The sequence below is a fragment of the Gadus chalcogrammus genome, chromosome 7 (assembly GCF_026213295.1).
Source record: "Gadus chalcogrammus isolate NIFS_2021 chromosome 7, NIFS_Gcha_1.0, whole genome shotgun sequence".
NCBI classification, from domain to species: Eukaryota; Metazoa; Chordata; class Actinopteri; order Gadiformes; family Gadidae; genus Gadus; species Gadus chalcogrammus.
The window spans coordinates 18,089,990-18,109,648 of NC_079418.1; the positions used below are offsets into that span (position 1 = coordinate 18,089,990).

The 19,659-nt window shown below is 45.8% G+C and overlaps 1 protein-coding gene across 1 annotated transcript in view; it reads left to right on the forward strand.

Annotated features, from left to right (window-relative positions):
* LOC130386032 (uncharacterized) overlaps window positions 1–19,659 on the forward strand; it is a 36,207-nt gene that overhangs the window by 10,941 nt on the left and 5,607 nt on the right. The window contains 11 exon segments of the mRNA XM_056594818.1: window positions 42–60; window positions 1,748–2,171; window positions 2,896–3,173; window positions 3,353–3,419; window positions 5,088–5,371; window positions 5,551–5,614; window positions 6,584–7,735; window positions 8,211–8,285; window positions 9,065–9,310; window positions 15,432–16,123; window positions 18,057–18,094. Of these exon segments, the coding sequence (XP_056450793.1) occupies window positions 42–60; window positions 1,748–2,171; window positions 2,896–3,173; window positions 3,353–3,419; window positions 5,088–5,371; window positions 5,551–5,614; window positions 6,584–7,735; window positions 8,211–8,285; window positions 9,065–9,310; window positions 15,432–16,123; window positions 18,057–18,094 (3,339 nt within the window).

The following is a 19,659-nucleotide window of genomic DNA, read 5'->3' on the forward strand; positions in this document are numbered from 1 at the left end:
CTCTGCTTGTATCTGAAGAAGTGTGAACTTTTTTCCCTTAGAGAAAGCGACACCTCCCAGGTTTGTAACATACCAATCAAAGATAAGATTACTTCTAGGGATTAATATAATGAATAACGAGGAGGAGAGATGCTCTGTAAACTTTAATTTGATTGGTGAAAAGACAAAGAAACAGCTTAATCAATGGCTGCAGAGAGATTTATCCTTGAAAGAACGAGTATGGTTGACAAAGGCAGAAGGTTTATCTCGGCCTACATATTACGAATATTACATATTACGCAGGGACGCGGGAAGTGGGGGTGCTTAGGGTGCTGCAGCACCCCCCTGGCGGTCCCTGGCTGTAACTGCAAGTGAGAACGTTTTCTGAACAAATCAATACTTTTTTTTTTTGAGTAGAATTTTTATCATACAACATGATTATTCATGCAATTATTGACATCCACCCTTTTTGTTATATTTATCATATTAGCATTTAATTTTATTTAGGACATTGTCTGTGTAGGCTGACGTAGTGACGCACAACCTAGAACAATGCTGTGTGCGCGACGGGAAAATTCGAAAAGTCAAGCTTGTTACAAGTGCAATGTGTCGCAGAAAATAAGTATTTTCCGATTTTTTGGCACCAAGAAGGCAAAACTTCGCGATCAAAACACAAGCCTTCCAATTCCCTGCATTCCGTATGTGACCTGTCCATAGCTCAATATGGTAGGCCTACTATGCTGATTATACATAAGCATGTTGGTGTTCAACATCTGTTGTGGTGAAAAACATTCTAAAACTGGTGTAAAATGTTGCCATATTAATAGACACGTTGAATGTTATCGTTTTAATTCTGGAATCCCGCACGAAAACTGGTTGGCAAAAAAAGAGCAAAGATGGACGGACGGTTCACTTGACGGAGAAATCGTCACCTTCCTAATATCAGACAACTCGTAAGTCTGGATGAAAATGTAGGCTTTCGTTTACAGTCACTTTATTTTGTAAACCTTTAGAAATAACCTCCTGAATCCTTGTTATAACGCTGTGTATATTCCCGGACCGCAACAGCTTGTCGGCATGTTGTTAGTGTGTGCAATTTAGCACAGTATCAGCCGAGTTTACTCTAATTTCCACATTGTTTACTTGCTAACCATTTCGAATAACAGTGGCTAGTTGGCAGAGTTAGTATTTTTACACACCAGTAAGTGTTTATCAGAGCGGAGCCCTAAATGTGACGTCACCCGTCATATCGTCTCTGTAAACATTGGATGTTGCGCAGCATTTATTATGACGTCATTATATAGACTCTCTCTCAGCACCCCCCACTCGGACTGACTTCCCGCGTCCCTGATATTACGGCTTACATATTACGAACTCGGCACTACGGTGCCGAGTTCCAAGTGCGGGTGTGGTGACGTATCATGCGTCGAGAGCAGCGAAGAGCTGTAGTTCACAAAGCGGCCTCACGTAAAATCTAAAATTATCAAACTTCTTCACGAACATTTTTAGTTTTCTTTGCATGAAAAATTATCATTTAAATCCACAAACAACATATGTGTAATCCAGGGCATATAAAGGGACCAGAAAATAATTATTTTCTCTCCATTGACACCCATTCATATTTTTCGATCTCATAGGTCCCATGAGCTCTACCGGAAGAGGCGTGACTTCGCCACTCTATCTCCTTTCGTAAAGGAAGCATATTGAGGAACCTTTGCTAAAGGAGGGTTAAAGAAAGCATTGAGGCTCCTCACCTAAGCATTTTTAGAATTCGAACCACCTTTCCTCCAAGCACTTCCGGGTCATCTCCATAGGAAAGGGAAGTACCTTTCGACCGCTCGTATTTTGTATTCTATTGTGGGTTTTTATCCACAACAGTATACATTTGTTAATAAACATGTCACCGTGCGGCCCAACTTTGGAAGAACAGCTTTCGTCCATAATGGATGTACTTGCGAAAGGTGCTGTATCTGAGATTAGCCAACTGCTCTTGGAAGGCTCGGCTACGATTCGCTTGCAATTAACTCGGAGCATGAAAGAAAACCAAGCGCTGAGGATGAGGATGAAGGTGATGAGGAGTGAGCTGTTTTCTTTGCGGATTCAAACGAGATCAAATGCATCGTGTGCGGCAAGTCGTTTTACCCTGGCTCGAGCCAACATCTGCAAACCACAGACTAAACCACAGGGAGATGGTGAGTTGTGTCCCGGGCCGTGATGGGTGGAAAACAAGACGGTCCAGGGTTTCAGGGGTCACTATTAGTTGTTACATTTGAAGTAATTGGGAAAAGTTGATGATTCAAAATGAACAATGAATAATAGTCCCATTTCCTGCTCTTTGAATGGTCTTGGGTGAAAAGTATTCCTCAGTCATCCGGCCCGAGACACAAGGGGGCGGTTGGAAATTCCACTCATGTTACAGCACACATGGATTCTAGGCTGACTGCTAGTTTCTACCTGGTGCTCTTTTGAAAAGCATGAACACCAGGGCCTTGATGAAACTCGAGTCAAACTTGGAAGTTGCATTTCAAAGATGGAAACTGTCAAGAGCCGAAAATGGTTTCCAGACGAATGCCACATGAGCTGGTTAATAATCTCAAACATCGATTCATTCAAAACCTATAAATGTTAGCTGATCAGCTTACAGGGAATGACGCGTTGTCGCTTGTTATTGCCAGAATAGATTAATTACGCTTGTCTTGAATGTCATGTTATGCTCGTATCATTTTGCGCTGGTGTTCGTTCAGTGTCCTCCACCTGGTCAACCGCTTGAGCTTTGAGTTGAGGGAATCTGTGTCTGCACTAGTACACATTTTGAACCCTCTGTGTTACATACATTTAAATAGTTTCTTTATTGTCTCCTTTTCTTCAAATAATGTTTCAAAACAATCACTTTCTGTCATTTTTTCCCCTCTGCAGAAAACTGCGATGACTTTGGAGACCGCAGCACACAGCGCGACACCACCTCAGAGAGTCTTTACGCCCCTGGCTCCTCCCACATGTCCAGTCACAGCGAGCAGCTGAGGATCCTGAGTGTCCACGGAAAAGGGGAGGGCCCACTGGTGCTGGACGGCCATGACACACTCTTCACCGCGTCTGAACGGGACGCCAAGAACTCGCTGTCTGCAGACCACAGCGTGGTCAAGAGCCTGGAGCGCGGCGAGCAGCTGGTGCGCCGCGAGGAGCTGACTGGGCAGGTTGGAAATCATCTTCTCATTCACCATCCAAAAGAGAGGCGTCCTCTGCTACAACTCTAGCACACACCCATAGAAAGCACACACCTTTATGATTCAATGTGTCGTTAGCGGGTATTGACAACTATTCTGTGCTAATGAAAGAATATGTCTTGTGTGTGTTTCCTTCTTTATGTGAAAAGCAACAGACCCCAGACACCATTTTAATCAAAGATGAAGAGGATATTGGTGGAGGCATGCCTGCTGTAGGTTAGTAATACATATTGCATATAAAGCAAGCAAATAAACGACCTGGATCAACTGAGAATGTACTCTGCTGCTAAAAAAACAAGGACTAATTATACAGGTTGTAGTAGAATTATTGACATGTTCTTCATGGCAGACGGGTGTCAGGAATGTTGAGATCAGCTCTGATTCCCAATAGGGGTGTACCGATACATGTTTTCGTATTGAACCGAATCACTACGGATGTCACGGTAGTGATTCGGTAGCATTTCCACCCTCTGGTGGAAATGCGCAATTTCTGTTTACTTTGCAGTTTCATAAATAAGACATTCAGAATTTTCTGTTTTATAACTGAGTCTGGAGTCTGGAGGTTAAGTGTAGTACTTATTGTTTACTGTTTAAATCTTAGATTACACAGTTCAAGCTGTTGCAGCTAGTTCAGGGGAGAGACTGTATGACACTAGGTGGTACAACCTGAGACAATAAAAAATAGTTGCCTTCTGCATTATTGTTTTTTCTTTTCCCTTCATTGTACCGAACTCGTACCGAGACGTGATGTCTGCACCGAGGTATGAACCGATCCGTGACTTCATTGTGCCGTTACATCCCTAATAATATTATTCCCAATATAACTACAGTTTTGTTAAAACAGGTGATAGGAAAACAGATACCATGGGTTGTGTCTAGGGATGTAACGGTATGAAAATTTAACCTCACGGTTATTGTGGCCAAAATTATCCCGGTTTTCGGTATTATCGCGGTATTTTTAAACACCCAAAATATGCCCCTACTTCAGACTTAGTCCTCTTAGTAGGTAGGGATGGGCAACGATCGTCGAATAGTCAGACTCGCGTAGAATATCAATAATATAATATGACTATAGTTATTTATTACACGGCTCTTCTCAATGCTGTTGAACGCTCTGTTCACTTGCATGGGCCGTCACAACTTCTGGTGGTGAATAATTTTTTAATAATTCACCGTTGCTAAGCATATAATGACCGCTGTCAAGGAAGGTAAAAAAAACGACTTCTCTGCTGATCAAAACTACGACTGCTGGTAACAAATAAATTGTAGAAAAAAAAAAAGTTCACCGTCATGCTGGCTGTGTTCAGTAAAATAAATAAATAAATAAATAGCAATCTGTTTTCGGCGCATGTAGGCCTATCTGCCTAAGCCCACGTTGAAATAATTTTGATGTTGAATGTTGACGGGCAGTTGTTGAAATAAACAGATTGATTTCATACAAATCATAAAAGCCTCTCTCTCTGTCATTGTGTGTGTGTGTATCCGAGTTGCGGGCGTGTGTGTGGGGGGGGGGGGTCTTGATTTTCGAATATTGAATAGTAATTTTGCCAGAAATGCACATTCCTAGAAGGCTAATGGATGTCTTGAGCGCTGTCGTCTCCTCCTTCAGCCATGATTCCAACTTCAAGAAACTTAAAAACATTATGTGTAGCTCCCAAGTAGTACACACGAGACCAGAGGTCTTTGTTCGTTTTATTTTCCAGGTCGAACCAACCCGTGAGAATTGGGTTTATAGAGAAAAATAATTAAAATGAATAAATACAATTGACAATATGCAAATGTAGGTTTTTACAACAACACATCAGGTGTTACATTTACACCAAAAAAACACTGTGCAAATAATGAATTAACACAATTACATTCTGTCATTCTTTCCCTCTGTAGAATACTGCGATGACTTTGGAGACTGCAGCACACAACACGGCGCCACCTTGGATAATCTGCATGTGGACGCTCCTGGCTCCTCCCACATGTCAAGTCACAACAGGGAGCTGCGGATCCTGAGCGTCTATGGAAATGGGGAGGGCCCACTGACGGGGGACGGCCATGACAACCTCTTCACCGCGTTCAAACCGGAGGCTCTGAGCTCGCTGCCCGCGGTACACAGCGTGGGAAAGAGCCTGGAGCGCGGCGAGCAGCTGGTCCGCCGCGAGGAGCTGACTGGGCAGGTTGGAAATCATCTTCTCATTCACCATCCAGAAGAGAGGCTTCCTCTGCTACAACTCTAGCACACACCCATAGAAAGCACACACCTTTATGATGCAATGTGTCGTTAGCGGGGATTGACAACTATTTTGTGCTAATGAAAGATTATGTCTTGTGTGTGTTTCCTTTCTGTGGAAAGCAGCAGACCCCAGACACCATTTTAACCAAGGATGAAGAGGATATTGGTGGAGGCATGCCCGCTGTAGGTTAGTAATACACATTGCATATAGGGGGTTTATTTGTTCATCAACACGGCTGATGCGAGCGCAGAATGATCATAAAAATAAAATTTGTTTGACCGGTTGCCATGGTTATCTCTGTGTGGTTACTTCTACTAATCATGCTTGCACTTAAAGGTTGGGTATGGAATTCGCTTTTTTGGCCATTTTTGCAAAATTACTTGAAATCCTTATCATAACCCACTTACAGCCACTGAGTTAGAAGTACTGACATGAAAATTAAACGAGTCAATCATCTGTGGAACGGGCAGGGCTCGAAAAACTCCAGCCAATGATTTCCAGAGCCACCGAGCTGCATTGGACAGTAAGTACGTCAATCAAACGGTCGCACTGCACTCCCCCTCTCCCCGCGCGACCCCTTCGTGCACGTACTCAAAGCTCGTGACCCAGAGCAAGCTTCTGTATGTTGTTATCCTGCGGTAGCTACTGGAGCTAGCTAATGGCTCGCTCTCGCGCATCTGTGTTCACTCGTGCATGATTGCGCGTCCATGTACTTGGAATTGGTGGAGTCAGAGTCAGCGTTGAAGGAGAGGGGGTAGGACCATTTGAGTTGTTTATTTTCAAAATCTGCTGGCGTTTCGCAAATGCCATACCCAACCTTTAAATGCCTGGTCCTCTTTTGAAAGTGCATTATGACCAGAGCCCCGCTAAAACACAAGGACTACTTGTACAGTTATAGTAGAATGATTTACATCTTCTTCATAGCAGACAGGTGTCAGGAATGCTCAGATCAGCTCTGATTCCCAATATAACTACAGTATTGGTAAAACAGGGGATAGAAAACAACAGCTCGTCTGGGTTTTGTCTTCATGACATCCCCACATCTTTAAAAGGGGGAGACGTAGCGGTGCTACGTCTCAAATGGATACATACTGTATCCCTTTGTGCAAATTATTAATTTAGTACAATTACTTCCTGCCTTTATTCCCACTGCAGAAGACTGCGATGAGTTTGGAGACTGCAGCACACAACACGGCGCCACCTTGGATACTCTGCATGTGGACGCCCCTGGCTCCTCCCACATGTCCAGTAACAGCGAGGAGCTGCGGATCCTGAGTGTCCACGGAAAAGGGGAGTACCCACTGGCGGTGGACGGCCATGACAACCTCTTCACAGTGTTCAAACTGGAGACTCTGAGCTCGCTGTCTGCGGAACACAGCGGGGCAAAGAGCCTGGAGCGCGGCGAGCAGCTGGTCCACCGTGAGGAGCTGACTGGGCATCAGGGCGGCGGTAAGGACCGGCCCGCTGTGTTGTCTGGCGAGTGTTTTCCCGAAAAAAACAATATGGTCATCCACAGGCGTACCCACACCGGCGAGAAGCCGTACGGGTGCGACCAGTGCACGGAGCGCTTCAAACGGAAAGACAGCCTGAAGAGCCACATGAGGAGGACTCACTCCGGGGAGAAGCCCTACAGGTGTGATCAATGCGTGAAGCGCTTTATGAGGAGCTCCAACCTGAAGGTCCACATGAGGACTCACTCCGAGGAGAAGCCCTACAGGTGTAACCAATGCGTGAAGCGCTTCATTGTGAGCTCTCACCTGAAGATCCACATGAGAACTCACTCCGGGGAGAAGCCCTACAGGTGTAACCAATGCGTGAAGCGCTTCAGTACGAGTTCCAACCTGACGGTCCACATGAGGACTCACTCCGGGGAGAAGCCCTACAGGTGTAACCAATGCGTGAAGCGCTTCAGCCAGAGCTCCCACCTGACGGGCCACATGAGGACTCACTCCGAGGAGAAGCCCTACAGGTGTAACCAATGCGTGAAGCGCTTCAGTACGAGTTCCCACCTGACGGTCCACATGAGGAGGACTCACTCCGGGGAGAAGCCCTACAGGTGTAACCAATGCGTGAAGCGCTTTATGAGGAGCTCCAACCTGAAGGTCCACATGAGGACTCACTCCGGGGAGAAGCCCTACAGGTGTAACCAATGCGTGAAGCGCTTCAGTACGAGTTCCCACCTGACGGTCCACATGAGGACTCACTCCGGGGAGAAGCCCTACTGGTGTAACCAATGCGTGAAGCGCTTCAGTACGAGTTCAAACCTGACGGTCCACATGAGGAGGACTCACTCCGGGGAGAAGCCCTGAAGGTGCAACACCAGCCTCAGTGACCCTAGCAATTTGCGTTGGCACATGCTCAAGCACAGAGGCAATGGGGTGCTTTGACACGGGCAATGGGACCTTTTAATTCACACCTCTATCCTGTTTTTGTTTAAATTTGTCTGTTCTAGTTATTTTTTATTCACGATTGTAGCTCTATAGCTCTGTTCCAGACTGTTCCCGGGAAGAAGATTCCTGCGCCTGGGAGTTTGCAAACCATTTCAGGTTTTGTTGTTAGCTTATGCAAGTGGTAATAAAGCCTTAATCTTTCAAACCTAGTCCTTCTCGACCTCTCGTATTTTGTTACAGTATTCGATTTTTTAATTTTTTATCCACAACAGGGTAAAATATGTTGATAAACATGTCGCCCTGCGGCTCAACTTTGGAAGAACAGCTTTCGTCCATAATGGACGTACTTGCGAAAGCTGCCGTATCTGAAATTAGCCAATTGTTCTCGGAAGGCTCGGCTACCCTTCGATTACAAATAACTCAGAGCCTGAAAGAAAACCAAGCGCTGAGGATGAAGGTGATGAGGAGTACGCTGTTTTCTTTGCGGATTCAAACGAGATCAAATGCATCCTGTGCGGCAAATCGTTTTGGTGGGAGATGGTGAGTTGTGTCCCGGGCCGTGATGGGTGGAAAACAAGACGGTCCAGGGTTTCAGGGGTCACTATTAGTTGTTTCATTTGGAGTAATTGGGAAAAGTTGATGATTCAAAATGAACAATGTATAATGACGTTAGTCCCATTTCCTGCTCTTTGAATGGTCTTGGATGTAATGTATTCCTCAGTCATCCGGCCCGAAACACAAGGCGGTTGGAAATTCCACTCATGTTACAGCACACATGGATTCTAGGCTGACTGCTAGTTTCTACCTGGTGCTCTTTTGAAAAGCATGAAGACCAGGGCCTTGATGAAACACGAGTCAAACTTGGAAGTTGCATTTCAAAGATGGAAACTGTCAAGACCCGAAAATGGTTTCCAGACAGATGCCACATGAGCTGGTTCATAATCTCAAACATCGATTCATTCAAAACCTATAAATGTTAGCTGATCAGCTTACAGGGAATGACACGTTGTCGCTTGTTATTGCCAAAATAGAATAATTACGCTTGTCTTGCATGTCATGTTATGCTCGTATCATTTTGCGCTGGTGTTCGTTCAGTGTCCTCCACCTGGTCAACCACTTGAGCTTTGAGTTGAGGGAATCTGTGTCTGCACTAGTATACATTTTGAACCCTCTGTGTTACATACATTTAAATAGTTTCTTTATTGACTCCTTTTCTGCAAATAATGTCATTTTTTCCCCTCTGCAGAACACTGCGATGACTTTGGAGACCGCAGCACACCGCGCGGCGACCCCTCAGATCGTCTGCATGTGGACGCCCCTGGCTCCTCCCACAAGTCCACTCACAACGAGGAGCTGAGGATCCTGAGCGTCCACGGAAAAGGGGGGGGCCCACTGGTGCTGCACGGCCATGACACCCTCTTCACTGCGTCCGAACCAGAGGCTCTGAGCTCGCTGTCCACGGAACACGGCGTGGTCAAGAGCCTGGAGCGCGGCGAGCAGCTGGTCCGCCGTGAGGAGCTGACTGGGCAGGTTGGAAATCATCTTCTCATTCACCATCCAAAAGAGAGGCTTCCTCTGCTACAACTCCAGCACACACCCATAGAAAGCACCCACCTTTATGATTCAATGTGTCGTTAGCGGGGATTGACAACTATTTTGTGCTAATGAAAGATTATTTCTTGTGTGTTTCCTTCTTTATGTGGAAAGCAGCAGACCCCAGACACCGTTTTAACCAAGGATGAAGAGGATATTGGTGGAGGCATGCCTGCTGTAGGTTAGTAATACACATTTCATATAGGGGGTTTATTTGTTCATCAACACGGCGGATGCGAGCGCAGAATGATCGTTTCAAATGGATACATACTGTATCCCTTTGTGCAAATTATTAATTTAGTACAATTAGTACAATTCAAAGCTGCAAACTTGTCGCTTTTCGGCGACAATCGCCGTTTTCTTAGTCAATTTGGTCCGCATCCGCATGCGCATCCGCATCCGCATCCATGCGCATGCATGCGGCCAAACAACGCAAGAGAGCTTGCGAAACACTCGTCCTGAGGGGTGTTCCACGAACGGAGGTTTAACAAACACTGAGTTAATGCTGAACTCTAGGTTGATTTACCCTGTGCCGAGTGACTAACCCAGAGTTTTCGGTTCCACAGCAGCGGTTATGCATTAGTTCAATCAACTCAGGGTTGGTTAACACAGGGTTGTGCGCGTCCACGCCAAACCTAAAAAGACGTGATGCATGGATCATGGAAACCCTGATCGAAATGGCGAAACGGGCCGCTTATTTCAATGAAATGGAACTCCAGGTTCTCCTGGAGAGCTATGACGAGTAGAAGGACATTGTCACAAGAAAAGGGAACGCTAAAGCCTCTGCAACCCGGAGAACCAAAGCCTGGCAGCGGATCGCTGACCGCGTAAATGCGTTAGTTACACGTCAAAAGCATGATCCTTAATATTTGAGCCATGAATATATATAAATATCCCAGTTAAGCATTCTTAAAGATCCTACCACATAACCCCTTTCTTCTAAAAAAATATGTACTCCGATGGCTTCCAAGCGGTCAGCGGATCAAGTATAAAAATGAAGTATAAAAAAACATACAAACTGGTAAGCTTTTCCCACCATAGTATTGGTACAAATTTAAATAAGCCATTTTTTTCGTGAAATCGTGAAAAGGCCGACAGTCGGCAGACTGGATCTGGCCCTCAAATTGTCTTGACCCCGGTGGAGGAGCTGTTAATAAACATAAATTCAGGGCGCCCTGGCATGGAGGGGGTACCTGGAGGTACCTACCTCCTCAGAGAGACAGGGGCCATACCCCACTGGTTGAATGTAGGTTTTTGTGTTTTCTTGTATTTTAGATTTTTTTTGCCTTCGAAGTAACACATGCAAACCATGTGCTTGCCACAGTGCATACTATTCCAAATGTTTCTTTTTTTGGCAACTGGGTAGAAAACCTAAATAACAATTCATCAACTTCACAGATCAAGATGGATTAGTGCGTGTAGCGATGAAACATTCTCCAGTGGATGCATGTCCGTTAGGACTATTTTATACTTTGTGTTGTAAGTGCCTCTCGGCATAGTACTCAGACAATATTGTATGATATATTGTTTGATCTTTGTATGATAGGAGGCCGATACAAATCTTGGATGGGTCATTTGAAAGGACTGAGATGTGCTCAGCATCTCCAACATTATAGCCTAGATAAGAGTACCATTTGCAAAAAACGGAGGGCTATGCAAATAGTCTGGAGTGAACTGAGGCCAGGTCCTCGATTGGTAGTGTTGGCTATGTAAGGCTATTTAAATATATTGAAGATTTGCACGAGAATCTATAGGCCTCTCTCCACTCCAGCAAAAAGTCATTTGATATGCCAAGATGTCGAGCCGTGGTCTTATCAATCGCTCCCGGTGGATTGCACGTATAATTTGCGCTCCGATATCAGCAGTTCTCTCATCAAAAGGGCATGCCATTGTGAAAACATGAAATCTGCGGTGAACGCGGGTTTAAATGTTTCAAACTTAAAGGTTGGGTATGGAATTCGCTTTTTTGGCCATTTTTGCAAAATTACTTGAAATCCTTAGCATAACCCGCTTACAGCCACTGAGTTAGAAGTACTGACATGAAAATTAAACAAGTCAATCATCTGTGGAACGGGCAGGGCTCGAAAAACTCCAGCCAATCTTTTCCATTGCCACCGAGTTGCATTGGACAGTAAGTACGTCAATCAAACGGTCGTACTGCACTCCTCCCCCGCGCGCGCAGTACTCGTGACCCAGAGCTCGTGACCCAGAGCTCGTGACCCAGAGCAAGCTCCTGTTTGTTGTTATCCTGCGGTAGCTACTGGAACTAGTTAATCCACATTTGGACCTAGTAGTAGAAGACAATTTCCATGGCAGACAAGACGCCACCATCCCCACCACCACCACCACCACCAGCAAAGAGAAGGAAAACTCTTTTTCAGAGAGTAATTGATAATAAAAACGCTGAAAGAGAAAAACTGAAATCAAGAATAATCCTAGGCGCTGCTTTCGAACGTTGGCGGTAACTGAAGGACGAGAAGGGTCTAAAAATCGATGCTTGTGTGGCGGTTGACCTAGTTTCAAAGTTTATACCGTTTATACTCGGTAATTCCGGTGTTGAGACGAGTGTATTACTCGTTGTGAAAATGTCCACACCGTGGCAACCCTAGTGAAAACCAGGACTTCCAATACAATTATATGAAACAAACATACATTTTCTAAAAATAGTAATGATTTATGTGACCGTTTAATGTTTATAATGGCGCGTTTCCACTGCAGGGTGCGGAACGGATCGGATCGCAAAGGTGCGGGTCGGGTCGCGTTTCCACCGCCAAAAGTGGGCGTGACCCGGACTTTGCCGTACCCGTTCCGGCTCCGTTCTCGGGACTCCTCCGTTGGGGTACCGCAAACGAGACGAGACGCCTGAAAGGGTCCCGTGAAATTCTAGCTACACCCCCCCTCCGTTGATTGGTCGACAGAATCGTCACTTCCGGGTGACGCGGGGATAAAAACAAACGAACAGTAGCCTCGAGGTATTATTCTTTACAATTAACTTGTCCCGTAAAACGCTTGCTTGGGCGAACAAGGAGGTGGAGACGTTCGTCTGCATTCTTGGGGAGGAAGACGTTTTTTACGATGTTTACGTAACTGCCGCGGAGATCGTCATCCGGCCTACCACCAAGGGTACTGTCGGCAGTGGAAACGCGACCTCGGAACTGAGCTGGGCTATACCGCCCCCTCCCTACCGCACCTTTGCGATCCGATCCGTTCCGCACCCTGCAGTGGAAACGCGGCATAACATCTGGTGCAACCATAGCCGCGAGAACGTATTCTCAGCAGGGGCTGCTAAAAAAAAAAACTCAGCCTGCACTAGACTCGCAACTCGTTACATTGATAAAAAAGATATATAGCAGCGCAGCTCAATTACACCAGTGCATGCGCGCACAGTTGAAAATCGATCGTTGTGTTCACTTCCTTCACACCATGGTTCACATCCAGCTGCTCACAGAACAAGTTTAGCGCACCACCGCTACCCTCACACTTTTTCATCTAACCTTTTTTCAGCACTAGGTCATATGAGCATTAAATAAATGCTGCGTCTCAAAATGCCTTGGACAGCAGCGAGGATGACTCGCTTTGCCACGGGCCGAAACAGTTCGGAGCGACCACAGCCAGAGCGAACACAGCGGGGCGGAGGAGTGTCAGGAATAGTCTTTGGTGTACACATCAGTACCGCCTATTTGCACTACTGTTTAGTGGCAATGCAGTGTATTATTCTATGCCTTTTTATTTTCGTATATTATTTCAATGAATACAATTTATTTATTCATAAAAACAAGATCTGGTCTTCAAATCTTTTTTCCAAATATAGGTCGTCTTACAATGGGGTTTGTGTTTATATTCAGACCAATACGGTACAGCGGGCGCATAATGTGACGCTTCAGAACCTAAAATCCCGTTTCTCCCCGTTGACACGACAACACATAATCGGCGTTTTCAGAAATCTCCACTTTGGCCGGAGTTTTTAGAAATGATCGTTTTCTGTGATAAGACAGGGCCTCGGACAGGGGGTGTTGCAGCACCCCCAGCACCCCTACTTCCCGCGGTACTGGGTGCAACTTACAGCTGAATGTAGTGCCATGTTGTTAAACGAAAACCTACGCTAGCCTGGCTCGCTCTCGCGCATCTCTGTTCGCGCTCGTGCATGATTGCGCGTCCAGGTACTTGGAATGGGTGGAGTCAGAGTCAGCGTTGAAGGAGAGGGGGTAGGACCATTTGAGTTGTGTATTTTCAAAATCTGGCGTTTCGCAAATCCCATACCCAACCTTTAACCTGCGCATTACCTGCTATGACCTGGTTTGATTCAGAGCATATGTTTCTATACAGTGATGCAAACTTGTCACCTTTCGGCGAAATTCGCCGTTTTTGTTCCGAAAAAGGTCATTTGTGTGATTCATGGAGATCTGCAATAAAAATATTTCGGGGGGGGGGGGCGTCCAAGTAATCGGCGAACGCAAGCTGTCATCAATATTTATTCCAAGCTTGTTCGTTTGGCCAACCCGTGTAATCATTTCATCTTCGGGTCTGTAGCTGCCTTGATGCCGTACTAGACAGGAGTGACGTTGGTACGCTTCAAAAACGTCAGGCTTTCTAACGTAGGCTAACGTGCTAATGAGAGCTAATGATTTGTTTGACCGGTTGCCGGTTATATCTGTGTGGTTAATTTGCAGTTGCGGTGTTGTCAGCTTACTGTTAGATTAAACTGCAATCAGAAAATGCGGTTATATGCTATAGACCCTATAGTGTCTGTGGTGTAAAGGCTGGGACGAATTAAAAAATATCAATACACTTTATGTTGAAACTATAGACCGTCCCGATTCCCATTGAAACGAATGGCGCGGTGATTATTCTTCAAAACGAGATCTGTTAAATTGTGAAAAATAAATCAAACTGTAATCAGACAACACGGTTATATGCTATAGACCCTAGAGTATCTGTGGTATAAAGGCTGAGACGAATTTCGAATTATAAATATGTACAATCCATAACGTTAGCTCTCTGGCTCATAGCTCAGCGGACTAGAATACCTCCTAGAATCATTGCCTGTTGGCCGGAAACGGAAATGGGGGCTGTTTACGTTTGGTTGTAGTCTTTTCGCTCGGTTCTCCGACTCAACAGTAGGGCTTGAACCGAGCGAAAAGACCACAACCAAATTTGAACTACAACGAAACTAGTTCCCTTTCCGCTTCCGGCCAACGAGCAATGAGTCTTCCAACAGAAATCAATGGGATTTACAAAATGCGCTAAATGTACAATAAAACACGCTAGAAACTGTATTTCGCTACGATGCTTGATTCAACCACTCTATTTCATCCTAGACAAATCACGAAGTGGGCTCGATGTTCAAAATACCGAAAAAAAATAATAGCTCACAGCAACATATTGAAAAAAAGAACTATGAACTAGTTTATTTTTTGGAACTGTGAACTTAGTTCAAATCTTTGAATTATGAACGCTGAACTGAACTAGTTCATTTTAAAATTTGTGAACTGAACTTTGAACTAGTTCACGTAGAAAGTGATCTATCCCAACACTGTGTGTGTGTGTGTGTGTGTGTGTGTGTGTGTGTGTGTGTGTGTGTATATATATATATATATATATATATATATATATATATATATTCCGTGAGGGGGTTTGGGTCCTTGTCACCTTTTTCATCCCTGATGTGTTTGCACCCCTGCTATAGCAACTAACATACCGTGATCCTTTTGGAACGGAAAACCTAGGGTTACAGCAAACCCTGGGTTAACTTACCCGGTTATGTGATAAAACCGGCTTTGTGGAACACCCCACAAGAGACAAAAAGAAAAAAAAATTGTAAATAAAATATTTTTTATAAGCCTCAAGGATGTTTGACATTGATTTTTGATAAAGTATGCTGAGTTTTGTTAAGTCACGCTCAGACTAGTGTCATTTGTATATCACAATCAAAAAAAAATCCCCCCATGACAATGTCACCTTTTTTCCTCTGAGGAGTTTGCAGGTCTGGCAATTACTTTCTGCCTTTATTCCCTCTGCAGAAGACTGCGATGACTTTGGAGACTGCAGCACACAACCCAGCGTCACCTTGGATAGTCTGCATGTGGACGCTCCTGGCTCCTCCCACATGTCAAGTAACGACAGGGAGCTGAGGATCCTGAGTGTCCACGGAAAAGGGGAGGGCCCACTGGCACTGGAAGGCCATGACAACATCTTCACCGTGTTCAAACTGGAGACTCTGAGCCCGCTGTCTGCGGAACACAGCGTGGCAAAGAGCCTGGAGCGCAGCGAGCAGCTGGTCCACCGTGAGGAGCTGACTCGGCATCGGGGCGGCGGCAAGGACCGGCCCGGTGTGTTGTCTGGCGAGTGTTTTCCCGACAAAACCAATAAGGTCATCCACAGGCGTACCCACACCAGCGAGAAGCCGTACGGGTGCGACCAGTGCACGATGAGCTACAAACTGAAAGACAGCCTGAACAGCCACATGAGGAGGACTCACTCCAGGGAGAAGCCCTACAGGTGTGATCAATGCGTGAAGTGCTACTATAGTAGCTTTCACCTGACGAGGCACATGACGACTCACTCCAGGGAGAAGCCCTACAGGTGTGATCAATGCGTGAAGTGCTACTATAGGAGCTCTCACCTGAAGAGGCACATGAAGACTCACTCCGGGGAGAAGCCCTACAGGTGTAACCAGTGCTTGATGCGATTCATGAGGAGTTCCAACCTGACGGTCCACATGAGGACTCACTCCGAGGAGAAGCCCTACAGTTGTGACCAATGCATGAAGCGCTTCATTACGAGCTCTCACCTGAAGAGCCACATGAGGACTCACTCCGGGGAGAAGCCCTACAGGTGCAACCAATGCGTGAAGCGCTTCATTTCGAGCGCTCACCTGAAGATCCACATGACGACTCACTCCGGGGAGAAGCCCTACAGGTGTAACCAATGCGTGAAGCGCTTCAATCAGAGCAGTCACCTGAAGGCACACATGAGGACTCACTCCGGGGAGAAGCCCTACAGGTGTAACCAATGCGTGAAGCGCTTCAGTCAGAGCTCCACTCTGAAGAGCCACATGAGGACTCACTCCGGGGAGAAGCCCTGAAGGTGCAACGCCAGCCTCAGTGACCCTAGCAATTTGCGTTGGCACATGCTCAAGCACAGAGGCAATGGGGGGCTTTGACACGGGCAATGGGACCTTTTGATTTACGCCTCTATCCTGTTTTTGTTTAAATTTGTCTGCTGTAGTTATTTTTTATTCACGATTATAGACGCTTTCCAACTTTTCATTCACTTTTCTTTTATTGTAAATAATTGATTTCTGTGTGATGATGAATCACTTATTTTTTGGACACTTCGGACAACCAAACATTAATTTTAAAATTTGGAGCATGATCATGGGAAGATATAGGCAGCAAATTGACAGAGCATTCACTCAATGAGGCAATGGGTGTACATGATTCTTATAGCCAATTTCACATCGTGGGTTAATACAAAGGAAACAAAGGTGTACAAGTTTCTATAGAAGTTCGGACTTCTATAGAAACTTGTACAAATCGAAATATTGCCATTAATCAGCCACTACTTTCTTGAACCCTCTTATCGTCACACCAATCCCTCAAGATGATAGGAAATTTTGCACTGACCCTATAATGACACGCCGCGTCCTGCTATGCCGTCCAACACCCCCATCTAGTGGCCACTTGACGCCACTGTACCTAATTGTTCCGTCACACCTGTTTTCAATCATCAATCTCCACTTTCTACTTCAGCCGGGGATCTCCATCCAACCGTCGTTTACAACTACCCAGTTCGCATCGGTCCTACCAGCATTCTCTAGACCCAGTTCAGGGTTCCCGTTCTCTTGATAACCCTCTCCCTTCGTTCTCCGTCCGGTACTCTGCCTAACCGTCGCCGAACCCATGCCGGTGTAAGTACCATATTGGCTCGGCTACCAGATCGGCTCGGGGTCCGTCGTCTGCTGATTACGTTACACAATATCATTGGCTGTACGCTTGAATGGGCGTAGGCTACATTGTGATTGGCTGCTAAGGGACAGTTGTGATTGGCTGTTTTGTGCTGTAGCTCTGGCTGTCGTCATAGCAACCACAGCGAGCACATGTGTGAGCGCGAGTAGGTCTGTCTAGTTTCGGTTTTTCCAGCCTAACGTGATTCAAAGTAGCCAAATCAGGCTGAAAACGTGCCCAATCTGGCAACACGGACGGCTTATCTTAACTGCCAAGATGATTCCGAGGGATGTTTTGTTTTTAGAAGAAAACTATCCATACAGATAGGTTGGGAATGGTCTATGTTCAAAATGAAAGATCATTACAGGCTCTTTAATTTAAGCCATAAAAGACCTTATTGCTGTAGATAGCGTATTGTGTGACGTAATCAGCAGACGACGGACCCCGAGCCGATCTGGTAGCCGAGCCAATATGGCACTTACACCGGCCTGACTACCCGCCTGTCGTCGAGTCCTTGCCTGCCTGACGCTGAACCCTTGCCTGCCTGACTACCCACCTGTCGCTGAGTCTTTGCCTGTCTGACTGACTCCCTGTTGCCGAACCCTCGCCTGCCTGACTGCTTCGCCCCAGCTTGTCTCCTACCCCGTGTCCCAATAAACCCTGTTTCCTTTTACCCCGTCTCTGCCTCCCTGTGTCCAGCGTTTGGGACACAGGGATACATTCTCGGAGTATGCGGAGTATGATAGCCTGCGCGCTGTATACAGTCGAGGAGGAGGAAGAAGTCGTTAATCCATGTAGATGGAGCAGAAAAAACTTTTTAACGTTCAGTTAGTAATTACTTCTTGTTAAATTTCAATTCAATTTCAAGATAATAATTAAACGAATTAAAAAATGTTTTTCAACGAAAATTTTTGTTATAATGTCTGTCTGTCTGTCTGTCTGTCTGTCTGTCTGTCTGTCTGTCTGTCTGTCTGTCTGTCTGTCTGTCTGTCTGTCTGTCTGTCTGTCTGTCTGTCTGTCTGTCTGTCTGTCTGTCTGTCTGTCTGTCTGTCTGTCTGTGTCTGTCTGTCTGTCTGTCTGTCTGTCTGTCTGTCTGTCTGTCTGTCTGTCTGTCTGTCTGTCTGTCTGTCTGTCTGTCTGTCTGTCTGTCTGTCTGTCTGTCTGTCTGTCTGTCTGTCTGTCTGTCTGTCTGTCTGTCTGTCTGTCTGTCTGTCTGTCTGTCTGTCTGTCTGTCTGTCTGTCTGTCTGTCTGTCTGTCTGTCTGTCTGTCTGTCTGTCTGTCTGTCTGTCTGTCTGTCTGTCTGTCTGTCTGTCTGTCTGTCTGTCTGTCTGTCTGTCTGTCTGTCTGTCTGTCTGTCTGTCTGTCTGTCTGTCTGTCTGTCTGTCTGTCTGTCTGTCTGTCTGTCTGTCTGTCTGTCTGTCTGTCTGTCTGTCTGTCTGTCTGTCTGTCTGTCTGTCTGTCTGTCTGTCTGTCTGTCTGTCTGTCTGTCTGTCTGTCTGTCTGTCTGTCTGTCTGTCTGTCTGTCTGTCTGTCTGTCTGTCTGTCTGTCTGTCTGTCTGTCTGTCTGTCTGTCTGTCTGTCTGTCTGTCTGTCTGTCTGTCTGTCTGTCTGTCTGTCTGTCTGTCTGTCTGTCTGTCTGTCTGTCTGTCTGTCTGTCTGTCTGTCTGTCTGTCTGTCTGTCTGTCTGTCTGTCTGTCTGTCTGTCTGTCTGTCTGTCTGTCTGTCTGTCTGTCTGTCTGTCTGTCTGTCTGTCTGTCTGTCTGTCTGTCTGTCTGTCTGTCTGTCTGTCTGTCTGTCTGTCTGTCTGTCTGTCTGTCTGTCTGTCTGTCTGTCTGTCTGTCTGTCTGTCTGTCTGTCTGTCTGTCTGTCTGTCTGTCTGTCTGTCTGTCTGTCTGTCTGTCTGTCTGTCTGTCTGTCTGTCTGTCTGTCTGTCTGTCTGTCTGTCTGTCTGTCTGTCTGTCTGTCTGTCTGTCTGTCTGTCTGTCTGTCTGTCTGTCTGTCTGTCTGTCTGTCTGTCTGTCTGTCTGTCTGTCTGTCTGTCTGTCTGTCTGTAACCCAAGATCCCTCAGCGATATGCCTCAAAACAATCAGACGCCAACGTCAAAGCCGAGCCCTTTCGGATGCTAGGCCGAAACAACATTTGTCTCACGACTCCTTTCAGCGGCCCCTCCTTCTCCTGCAAAATAATAAATAAATAAAACGGCTAATAAAACGCTTGAGGTGGCGTTTTGAAAAGAGAAAAGTTACATTTTATTAGTACATGGTATAGAGAAAATTATGAGCCTTTGATTGATATACAGA